Consider the following 12957-nt stretch of genomic DNA (forward strand, 5'->3'; position numbering starts at 1 on the left):
ATGTACTGGTCTGTCTCCTGGTAGTGCCTCCATGCTCTGGACATTACGCTGACAGACACAGCAAACCTTCTTGCCCCAGCTCGCATTGATGTGCCATCCTGGATGAGCTGCACTACCTGAGCCACTTGTGTGGGTTGTAGACTCCGTCTCATGCTACCACTACAGTGAAAGCACCGCCAGCTTTCAAAAGTGACCAAAACATCAGCCAGAAAGCATAGGAGCCGAGAAGTGATCTGTGGTCACCACCTGCAGAACAACTCCTTTATTGGGGGTGTCTTGCTAATTGCCTATAATTTCCACCTGTTGTCTATTCCATTTGCACAACAGCATGTGAAATTGATTGTCAATCAGTGTTGCTTCCTAAGTGGACAGTTTGATTTCACAGAAGTGTGATTGACTTGGAGTTACATTGTGTTGTTTAAGTGTTCCCTTTATTTTTTTGAGCAGTGTATATATATAAAATCGGGTGTAGTATGGTATGCCGGCGGCCGGGCTCCCAGCGACCAGCATACCGGCGCCGGGAGCCCGACCGCCGGCATACCGACAGTGTGGCGAGCGCAAATGAACCCCCTGCGGGCTCGCTGCGCTCGCCACGCTGCGGGCACGGTGGCGCGCTACGCTATTTATTCTCCCTCCAGGGGTGTCGTGGACCCCCACGAGAGAGAATATCTGTTGGTATGCCGGCTGTTGGGATTCCGGCACCGGTATACTGTGCGCCGGGATCCCAACAGTCGGCAACCTGAAGACCACCCATATAATCATTACTTTTTTTGCCACCAGGCTGCTTTATATATTAACATAAAACTATTGTTATATTATATACATATATTATATACAAAGTATTAATGCAGTAAGGTTTACTTACTGCCTGTCACACAACTAGTGTGACACACTCAAAATTGGCAGGCCTCCCATCACCAGCTCCTGATCTTGGCTGCTGCTGCTGCCACACCACACACTGTCACCCTGCATTGTACACACCTGCTGCAGCTATGTGCTGTCTTGTTGCCAGGGGTGGCCAACCAGTCAGAGGCAAAGTGCCAGAAAAGATCTGTAGTCAAGGGTAAGAGCCACTGTCATGCGCGTGCCTTAGGTGCGCGTGCAAACATGGTGGCATGGATAGTTGTCACAAAGCCACACCCCATTTTTGTGTGCACACCTTTAGGTGTGACGTTTGTAGGAGTATGACCTTGTGTCATAACCCCGTTTTTAGTCATTTTGTGCAGTGCCACATACTGTACATATAATGCCTCAGTACAGTGCCACATACATATAAAAATGGCAAAAAATGTGTGCCTCCACAGTGCCAGATACATATATGCCCCCAGTGCCAGATACAGATGCCCCAGTGCCAGATACATATATGCCCCCAGTGGCAGATACACATGTTCCAGATACATATATGCCCCCAGTGCCAGATACACATGTCCCCACAGTGCCAGATACATATATGCTCCACAGTGCCAGATACATATATGCCCCTAATGCCAGATACACATGTCCCCACAGTGCCAGACACACATGTCCCCACAGTGCCAGATACATATAAGCCCCACAGTGCCAGATACATATAAGCCCCACAGTGCCAGATACATATATGCCCCCAGTGCCAGATACATATATGCCCCCAGTGCCAGATACACATGTCCCCACAGTGCCTGTTACATATATGCCCCACAGTGCCAGCTACATATATGCCCCCAGTGCCAGATACACATGTCCGCACAGTGCCAGATATATATATATGCCCCACAGTGGCAGATACATATATGCCCACAGTGCCAGATACATATATGCCCCCACAGTGCCAGATACACATGTCCCCACAGTGCCAGATACATATATGCCCCACAGTGCCAGATACATATATGCCCCCAATGCCAGATACACATGTCCCCACAATGCCAGATACATATATGCCCCACAGTACCAGATACATATATGCCCCAGTACCAAATACACGTCACCACAGTGCCTGTTACATATATGCCCCACAGTGCCAGATACATATATGCCCCACAGTGCCAAATACACATGTCCCCACAGTGCCAGATACATATATGCCCCACAGTGCCAGTTACATATATGCTCCACAGTGCCAGATACATATATGTCCCACAGTGCCAGATACATATATGCCCCCAGTGCCAGATACACATGTCCCCACAGTGCTAGATATGGCCCCAATGACAGATACACATGTCCCCACAGTGCCAGATATGCCCCCAGTACCAGATACACATGCCCCTACAGTGCCAGATATGCTCCCATTGCCAGATACACATGTCCCCACAGTGCCAGATATGCCCCCAGTGCCAGATATACATGTCCCCACAGTGCCAGATATGCCCCCAGTGCCAGATACACATGCCCCTACAGTGCCAGATATGCCCCCAGTACCAGATACACATGCCCCTACAGTGCCAGATATGCTCCCATTGCCAGATACACATGTCCCCACAGTGCCAGATATGCCCCCAGTGCCAGATATACATGTCCCCACAGTGCCAGATATGCCCCCAGTGCCAGATACACATGCCCCTACAGTGCCAGATATGCTTCCATTGCCAGATACACACGTCCCCACAGTGCCAGATATGCCCTCAGTGCCAGATACACAGGCCCCTACATTGCCAGATATGCCCCCATTGCCAGATACACATGTCCCCACAGTGCCAGATATGCCCCCAGTGCCAGATTCACATGTCCCTACAGTGCCCCCCCCCCCCCCAAGTGCTGCTCACCGCACTGCTGCTGTTCTTGAGGGCGTGGAGCAGAGCACAGCGTGCGCCTCTCCTGCCCCTCAGTCTCCAGCGGCGGTGTCTAGCTTCTAATGGGTGCCGGTCCGTGAGCCAATCAAAGCTTGCGGTCCGGCAGCCAATCAGGTGCCTTAGCTGTCGGTCCGCAAACTCTGATTGGCTCAGTGGCCGGTGCAGTTAGAAACTAGTGTGCCCGGCTGTCGGGCAGTAGGTTGTTGACCGCGGGAGCCACATGCGGAGGAAGAAAGAGCTGCATGCGACTCAAGAGCCACGTGTTGGCCAGCGCTGCTGTAGACAGAGCTGGAGGATGACTCACAGGCGGAGCCATCAGTGGTGACTGACAGATTCTGCAAAGGCTTATGGGAGGAGCTGCTGCAGCTGAGCCAGCACAGAAGCTCCCCCATCGGCCGTTTTATATGCGCATGCAGAAGCTTCTGCAGAGTGCTAACGCTACCGACTGGAGCTGATTGGCTGGTGGAGGTGTAAGTGAAGGGCGGCCACTGAGGGGACAATGGGACCAGTCAGGCAGGAACTGGCCCGGCATCCTAGTGTCCCAATCTGCCCCTGATAAAGGGACATATACGGGATTTGGCATACACACGGGCATATTCAGGTGCTTTGATTTAACTGAATATTAAGGGGCAAAAGGAGTCTCATGGCATTTGAGAGGGCTCTGATGCCATGTCAAGGAGCATGAGGAGGACTAGAATATAAGGGGGCATGATGGGTCTCTTATGGCATACTAGGGCATTGTGAGGGTATATAGAGGGCATGAGGGTGCTCTTGCATATATAGGGGCACGAGGGACATTTTTATGTTTTTATTAAAGTGGTAAGAAAACATCCTGGCACCTGACAAATAAAATAGTCATAAACCCATTGCAGTTTTAACCACACCCCTATGTCACACCCCCTGGTCACACCCTCTATACAGGTTTCTCAAAATAAAGAGGTGGTAACCCTAGCTGCCCATGTCCTGCCACAATACTCTTATCGCTATCATCATTTCAGAATAGCGATAGATCCAGGTTTATTTATATAAACATTTTTTCTAAAAATCTAATAATTTTCTATATCACTACTTTTGAAACATTTTCTTAATTTTTTACTAGTTTGAAACTGGAAGCTCTAGACAGGCAAAGTCACTGTGTACAATGATCCAGACTGATTGGCCAAGGGGTAAGCTCTGTCTTACTGCTGCCATCCAGTATCACCAATAAGCTTACCATCACTCAGCTGCCGTACCAAAATTTTCTTAGTAAGTGCAGCGATAACTGAATTTCTGTCATCATAATAAGTAGCTATAGAAAATCAGTCCCATCCTCTTAGAATAGTAAATAGATCGCTTAGCCTTGAATGTTTATATTATATATTACTGTATATTGTATTTATATGGAGTATGAGTGGGAAATTAATGGTACATTAATTATCTTCTCAATATCATAGGACACTGACACGCAGTTATCTAAAACTGGAACTATGTCTCGCAAAATAACTATGAAATCCATGAGCCAGACAAACAGTTCCTTGAGGTAAGTATGGAATACAATCATACAATAAAACAATATCTGTATTATAATGGGTATACAGACAGGAAGGTGACAGTCACTATATTGACATTCAGAATATCGACACCAGAATGTTGACATCTGAAAAATATTTAAATGGACAGAATGTCAACATATGAAATGTTGGCATTAGGTTTAAGGGCTAGGGGGGATACAGTTATAATGCCGGCTGTCGGGATCCCGGAGTTCAAGAGCCCGACACTGGAATCTCAACCTCCGACATTTTACCAGCGGTTGGAATGCCGACTCCCACCCATAATTCCCACTCGCTTGGTCGGTCCATGCCACCAACTAAGTGGGAATAGAACCTGTGGCGAGCCCAAAGCGTGGTGGGCCCGAAGTGTGGCGAGCGCAGCGAGTCAGTTAGGGGACTCGCTGCCTGTATACTGGCAACACGGGATGCCGCTGTTGGTATACTGACAGCTGGCATTCCGTCTTCTGGTATATCATACCCATTCAAGTCTAGGGAATAGGGTTAGCTTTAGATTTAGGGAAACCTACTAAAGCAATGTCAACATGGTGACTGTCAACATCATGTCTGTTGACATTATCACAATGTTGACATTCTCATGTCGACAAAGTATCCCAAACCCTTACAATGTACAGTACGGGTCTGGGACTGAGGGTCGACAGCACAAAGGTCGACACACCTTAGGTCGACGTCAATTGGTCGACACACCCTAGGTCGACATGGACAAAAGGTCGACAGGAACAAGGTCGACATGGAAAAAGGTCGACATGAGTTTTTTATGTTTTTTTTGGTGTCGTTTTCTTCGTAGAGTGACCGGGAACCCCAATTAGTGCACTGCGTCCCCTCGCATGGCTCGCTTCGCTCGCCATGCTTCGGGCATGGTGCCTTCGCTCCGCTACCGCTTCGCTCGGCACACTTTACCGTTCCAATCGTAGTCCACGTGGATCGTTAAGTATGAAAAGGTTCAAAAAAAGAAAAAAATCGTGAAAAACTCATGTCGACCTTTTTCCATGTCGACCTTGTTACTGTCGACCTTTTGCCCATGTCGACCTAAGGTGTGTCGACCAATTGGCGTCGACCTAAGGTGTGTCGACCTTTGTGCTGTCGACCTGGAGTCCGGATACCGTACAGTACATAAACATATTATAGCATTGCAAAATACAGTATTCATCCTTGTTATAAGTGGCAGGCAAAGATATTATTATATTATATCTTGTATTTAACAAATACTTACCTACTCTACTGTAATGTGTGCGAGACATCTGTAAAATGTGTTATCTCGGTCCTACCCCTAGAAAGGTGGTTGGGTATGAGGGCACAGTGACGCAATCCAGCTACTGGCATACACTTGTGACCAAGAAATAAGCTTATTACTCCACTGCCAGAACCTCAGCTTTACCTCAGCAGTTTTATCATTCTCTAAGACTTTATTTAGTTTCATCAGTTGCAGAAAAATATCATCTGCTCCCTTTATTTCACAGTAATCTCCCTTTCCCTCCAACTATGTTATGACAGCAAACTACTATATTTTACAGTTTACAGGGTGCATAATCATTTGGTATAAAAATAGATTTCTAGAATTGACTGAATCGTTTTAGAAGTTTAAAAGTCAATTATGAAAAAACTGCTAATGACCAAAGCAATCATTTATTATTATTTCCAAGACTAGATGCTTTTCAATGTTATACGAACATACAGTCTAGGTAAATTTCAATCATGGTCAGTGAATTAAATATAACCTGAATATTTATTCTATGTTATTTGTGCAGAAGAAGCTTTCGGGTAAAAGAACCTGTTGTTCCTCCCCTGATACCAGAACAAAAGTTTCCAAATTCATTGTGAGTTCCTCAAATTATTATAACTAAAAATAAATATATTTTGCATAGCAGTTTGTGTTGACATATAACCAACCTTACCCCTGATAGCTCCTCCTATTACTTCTTATACTGTAACTTCTCCCGATAACTCCTCATATTATTTCATATAACCTTTCCTTATAAATCATACCATTACTCCATATAACCTCTCCCTATAACTCCTCCTATTACTCCATATAACCTCTCCCTATAACTCCTCCCATTACTCCATATAACCTCTACCTGTAACTACTCCTATTACTCCATATAACCTCTACATGTAACTACTCCTATTACTCCATATAACCCCTACCTGTAACTACTCCTATTACTCCATATAGCCTCACCATCAGGGTGTAACTAGCTGTCACCGAGTATCAGAGCAGATATGTATACACAAGGCCTCCCACTGCTCAGCCCTATATCAGCCACATGGGCTGCCATGTCAGTAGTTAAAGCCCCAACTCACCATGTAACTCTCTACTCAATAGATCATTTCCCTCTGTATCTTTCTATTGTCTATATAATCTCTATTGTCACTTAGGACTGCAAACAACCTCTCCCTTTATAGCATCCTATTTCTGCATATAATCTACACTGTATCTTTTTGTATGAACTTTATAAAACCCTTTAAACTGCCTCTCCTAACTTATAGATAACTATATGTTTCATAGGGGTATATGCAATTGCGGTCGAATTCCCGAAATTGTCGAATTTCGGGACTTTTTCGACCAAAAAAAAAAATCGCCAATGCAATTCAGTACTTTCCATCCAAAAAACGGACTTTCAAAATTCGACTTTTTGAAATTCGACTTTTGTCAAATTCGACTTTTCTGCAATGATACAAGTGCTGCAATTCGACCAAAGTATATTCAATTGAAGTTTGGAAATTCGACAACAGTGCTTTTAGACAGTAAATTCGACTTTTTCAATCCGCCACACTTTGGTGGGTGAAACTAATAAAAAAAATTTAAAACATGTTTTTTTTGTGTTTTTTTTATTGATAATAGCATATCTATTTATATTAGAAGGGATTAGGTACTTGGTTTGTCTTTTTTGGAGGCACAAGTATTATTTATATATTTTTTAAAATAATATATATATATTTTTTTTAAATGGAATGTTAAAATCCCGGAAAAAAATGGCATGGGGTCCCCCCTCCAAAGCATAACCAGCCTCGGGCTCATCGAGCTGGTCCTGGTTCTAAAAATGCGGGGGAAAAATTGACATGGGATCCCCCGTATTTTTAAAACCAGCACCGGGCTCTGCGCCTGTTGCTGGTGCAAAAAATACGGGGGACAAAAAGAGTAGGGGTCCCCCGTATTTTATACACCAGCATCGGGCTCCACTAGCTGGACAGATAATGCCACAGCCGGGGGTCACTTTTATACAGTGCCTTGCGGCCGTGGCATTAAATATCCAACTAGTCACCCCCTGGCCAGGGTACCCTGGGGGAGTGGGGACCCCTTCAATCAAGGGGTCCCCCCCCCAGCCACCCAAGGGCCAGGGGTGAAGCCCGAGGCTGTCCCCCCCATCCAAGGGCTGCGGATGGGAGGCTGATAGCCTTGAGGAAAATGACAGAATATTGTTTTTTCCAGTAGTACTACAAGTCCCGGCAAGCCTCCCCCGCAAGCTGGTACTTGGACAACCACAAGTACCAGCATGCGGGAGAAAAACGGGCCCGCTGGTACCTGTAGTACTACTGGGAAAAAAATACCCAAATAAAAACAGGAGACACACACCGTGACAAGTACAACTTTATTACACACTGCCGACACACACATACTTACCTATGTTGACATGCCGACTGCCACAGTCTCCGACGATCCGAGGGTACCTGTGAAAAAAATTATACTCACCTGCCAGTGTCCAGAGATAAATCCACGTCCAGAGATAAAATCCTCGTACTTGGCAAAATAAAAACACGCACACCCGTACCAGCGGACTGAAAGGGGTCCCATGTTGACACATGGGACCCCTTTCCACGAATGCAGAGAGACCCCACCGTGACTGCTGTCACTGAAAGGTCTCTTAAGCCAATCAGCGAGCGCAACGTCCTTGCACTCTGCTGATTGGCTGCGCTTCTGAGCTGTCAGACAGCGCCTCGCAAAGCCTCTCCATTATATTCAATGGTGGGAACTTTGCGGCTAGTGGTGGGGTCACCCGCGGTCAGCGGCTGACCGCGGGTAACCCCACCGCTGATGGCAAAGTTCCCACCATTGAAAGTAATGGAGAGGCTTTGCGATGCGCTGTCTGACGTCAGACGCGAGACAGCCAATCAGGTGAGCGCCACGAAGTAGCGCTTCCTGATTGGCTGAAGGGACCTCAGTGACAGGAGTCACGTGGGGTCCCGGCATTCATGGAAAGGGGTCCCATGTGTCAACATGGGACCCCTTTCAGTCCGTTGGTACGGGTGTGCGTGTTTTTATTTTGCCAAGTACGAGGATTTGATCTCTGGACGTGGATTTATCTCTGGACACTGGCAGGTGAGTATAATTTTTTTTCACAGGTACCCTCGGATCGTCGGAGACTGTGGCAGTCGGCGTGTCAACATAGGTAAGTATGTGTGTGTCGGCAGTGTGTAATAAAGTTGTACTTGTCACGGTGTGTGTCTCCTGTTTTTATTTGGGTATTTTTTTCCAGTAGTACTACAGGTACCAGCGGGCCCGTTTTCGCCCGCATGCTGGTACTTGTGGTTGTCCAAGTACCAGCTTGCGGGGGAGGCTTGCTGGGACTTGTAGTACTATTGGAAAAAACAATATTCTGTCATTTTACTCAAGGCTATCAGCCTCCCATCCGCAGCCAATGGATGGGGGGGACAGCCTCGGGCTTCACCCCTGGCCCTTGGGTGGCTGGGGGGGACCCCTTGATTGAAGGGGTCCCCACTCCCCCAGGGTACCCCGGCCAGGGGTGACTAGTTGGATATTTAATGCCACGGCCGCAGGGCACTGTATAAAAGTGACCCCCGGCTGTGGCATTATCTGTCCAACTAGTGGAGCCCGATGCTGGTGTAAAAAATACGGGGGACCCCTACTCTTTTTGTCCCCCGTATTTTTTGCACCAGCACCAGGCGCAGAGCCCGGTGCTGGTTTTAAAAATACGGGGAATCCACTGTCAATTTTTTCCCCGCATTTTTAAAAACAGGACCAGCTCGAAGAGCCCGAGGCTGGTTATGCTTTGGAGGGGGGACCCCACGCCATTTTTTTCCGGGTTTTTCCAGTTTTTTCCCGTTTTTTTTAAATCGCGGCAAAATCCGGCAAATCGGCCGTTTTTCACCCGCGGGACTGTCGAATCCGTTTTTCATTGAATATGGTGAATTCCGGAAGCCACCTGCCAGAATTCACCTGTCGAATTGTGTCGAATTAAAAAACGGCGATAATTTGCAGCGATTCGCCGCTAATTGCATATACCCCATAATGTTTCTTCTGTGTGAGTTGGGGCCATTGATATCTGAATTCTCTGGTCTTATTTGAGGATTTTTCAAGGATCTTCTCCCAATCTCTCGGATATGCCTGAGATAAATGGTGACCACATGCTGCCCCCACCCCCAGCACTATTTGAATTCGGTGACCCTCTTGCACAAGAGACTCCATTATTATTAGAAAGAGGTAAGTGAATGTGTGTGACTGCTGAGATGTGTTTTTTTGTTCTTTGTCTGTAATAAGATGCAAAATGTTTAAATCACACATACATTTTACAACATACAACATTTGCCATATAATAACATATATTATAACTTAAAGTAAAAGATCCACACATGTCTACATTGTTGCTTAATAGTCTAACAACTAGAGATGAGCGGGTTCGGTTTCTCTGAAACCGAACCCGCACGAACTTCATGTTTTTTTCACGGGTCCGAGCAGACTCGGATCCTCCCGCCTTGCTCGGTTAACCCGAGCGCGCCCGAACGTCATCATGACGCTGTCGGATTCTCGCGAGACTCGGATTCTATATAAGGAGCCGCGCGTCGCCGCCATTTTCACACGTGCATTGAGATTGATAGGGAGAGGACGTGGCTGGCGTCCTCTCCATTAGAAATTAGATTAGAAGAGAGAGAGAGATTGTGCAGAGTCAGACAGAGTTTACCACAGTGACCAGTGCAGTTGTTGTTAGTTAACTTTTATTTATTTTAATATAATATATCCGTTCTCTGCTATATCCGTTCTCTGCCTGAAAAAAAACGATACACAGCAGCAGCCAGTCACACAGTGTGACTCAGTCTGTGTGCACTCAGCTCAGCCCAGTGTGCTGCACATCAATGTATAAAAGGCAAAGCTTATAATAATTGTGGGGGAGACTGGGGAGCACTGCAGGTTGTTATAGCAGGAGCCCCCAGGAGTACATAATATTATATTAATTTAAAATTAAACAGTGCACACTTTTGCTGCAGGAGTGCCACTGCCAGTGTGACTAGTGGTGACCAGTGCCTGACCACCAGTATAGTAGTATATTGTTGTATGTATTGTATACTATCTCTTTATCAACCAGTCTATATTAGCAGCAGACACAGTACAGTGCGGTAGTTCACGGCTGTGGCTACCTCTGTGTCGGCAGTCGGAACTCGGCAGGCAGTCCGTCCATCCATAATTGTATTACAATATATACCACCTAACCGTGGTATTTTTTTTTCTTTCTTTATACCGTCGTCATAGTGTCATACTAGTTGTTACGAGTATACTACTATCTCTTTATCAACCAGTGTACAGTGCGGTAGTTCACGGCTGTGGCTACCTCTGTGTCGGCAGTCGGCAGGCAGTCCGTCCATCCATAATTGTATTATTATTATAATATATACCACCTAACCGTGGTTTTTTTTTCATTCTTTATACCGTCATAGTGTCATACTAGTTGTTACGAGTATACTACTATCTCTTTATCAACCAGTGTACAGTGCGGTAGTTCACGGCTGTGGCTACCTCTGTGTCGGCAGTCGGCAGGCAGTCCGTCCATCCATAATTGTATTATTATTATAATATATACCACCTAACTGTGGTATTTTTTTTTCTTTCTTTATACCGTCGTCATAGTGTCATACTAGTTGTTACGAGTATACTACTATCTCTTTATCAACCAGTGTACAGTGCGGTAGTTCACGGCTGTGGCTACCTCTGTGTCGGCAGTCGGAACTCGGCAGGCAGTCCGTCCATCCATAATTGTATTACAATATATACCACCTAACCGTGGTATTTTTTTTTCTTTCTTTATACCGTCGTCATAGTGTCATACTAGTTGTTACGAGTATACTACTATCTCTTTATCAACCAGTGTACAGTGCGGTAGTTCACGGCTGTGGCTACCTCTGTGTCGGCAGTCGGCAGGCAGTCCGTCCATCCATAATTGTATTATTATTATAATATATACCACCTAACCGTGGTTTTTTTTTCATTCTTTATACCGTCGTCATAGTGTCATACTAGTTGTTACGAGTATACTACTATCTCTTTATCAACCAGTGTACAGTGCGGTAGTTCACGGCTGTGGCTACCTCTGTGTCGGCAGTCGGCAGGCAGTCCGTCCATCCATAATTGTATTATTATTATAATATATACCACCTAACCATGGTTTTTTTTTCATTCTTTATACCGTCGTCATAGTGTCATACTAGTTGTTACGAGTATACTACTATCTCTTTATCAACCAGTGTACAGTGCGGTAGTTCACGGCTGTGGCTACCTCTGTGTCGGCAGTCGGCAGGCAGTCCGTCCATCCATAATTGTATTATTATTATAATATATACCACCTAACCGTGGTTTTTTTTTCATTCTTTATACCGTCGTCATAGTGTCATACTAGTTGTTACGAGTATACTACTATCTCTTTATCAACCAGTGTACAGTGCGGTAGTTCACGGCTGTGGCTACCTCTGTGTCGGAACTCGGCAGGCAGTCCGTCCATCCATAATTGTATTATATACCACCTAACCGTGGTTTTTTTATACCACCTAACCGTGGCAGTCCGTCCATAATTGTATACTAGTATCCAATCCATCCATCTCCATTGTTTACCTGAGGTGCCTTTTAGTTCTGCCTATAAAATATGGAGAACAAAAAAGTTGAGGTTCCAAAATTAGGGAAAGATCAAGATCCACTTCCACCTCGTGCTGAAGCTGCTGCCACTAGTCATGGCCGAGACGATGAAATGCCAGCAACGTCGTCTGCCAAGGCCGATGCCCAATGTCATAGTACAGAGCATGTCAAATCCAAAACACCAAATATCAGAAAAAAAAGGACTCCAAAACCTAAAATAAAATTGTCGGAGGAGAAGCGTAAACTTGCCAATATGCCATTTACCACACGGAGTGGCAAGGAACGGCTGAGGCCCTGGCCTATGTTCATGGCTAGTGGTTCAGCTTCACATGAGGATGGAAGCACTCAGCCTCTCGCTAGAAAAATGAAAAGACTCAAGCTGGCAAAAGCAGCACAGCAAAGAACTGTGCATTCTTCGAAATCCCAAATCCGAATTCCGAGCCCACCCGCTGGCGGTGATGCAGGGCAGTCTGGAGCGACTGCTGATGCTGACATCTGGTCCGGACTGAAGGACCTGACAACCATTACGGACATGTCGTCTACTGTCACTGCATATGATTCTCTCACCATTGATAGAATGGTGGAGGATTATATGAGTGACCGCATCCAAGTAGGCACGTCACACAGTCCGTACTTATACTGGCAGGAAAAAGAGGCAATTTGGAGGCCCTTGCACAAACTGGCTTTATTCTACCTAAGTTGCCCTCCCACAAGTGTGTACTCCGAAAGAGTGTTTAGTGCCGCCGCTCACCTTGTCAGCAATCGGCGTACGAGGTTA

At 45.9% G+C, this 12957-nt stretch overlaps 1 protein-coding gene across 3 annotated transcripts in view; it reads left to right on the plus strand.

Moving 5' to 3' along the window:
* The window catches only part of ABI3 (ABI family member 3), a 116186-nt gene that overhangs the window by 56300 nt on the left and 46929 nt on the right, over positions 1-12957 (plus strand). For all 3 annotated transcript variants that reach the window (XM_063963553.1, XM_063963554.1, XM_063963555.1), the window contains 3 exons: positions 4205-4290; positions 6067-6135; positions 9628-9761. In XM_063963553.1, the coding sequence (XP_063819623.1) occupies positions 4205-4290; positions 6067-6135; positions 9628-9761 (289 nt within the window). The remainder of the gene's footprint in view (positions 1-4204; positions 4291-6066; positions 6136-9627; positions 9762-12957) is intronic.

This window comes from Pseudophryne corroboree, chromosome 3, assembly GCF_028390025.1.
Source record: "Pseudophryne corroboree isolate aPseCor3 chromosome 3, aPseCor3.hap2, whole genome shotgun sequence".
Classification (NCBI taxonomy): domain Eukaryota; kingdom Metazoa; phylum Chordata; class Amphibia; order Anura; family Myobatrachidae; genus Pseudophryne; species Pseudophryne corroboree.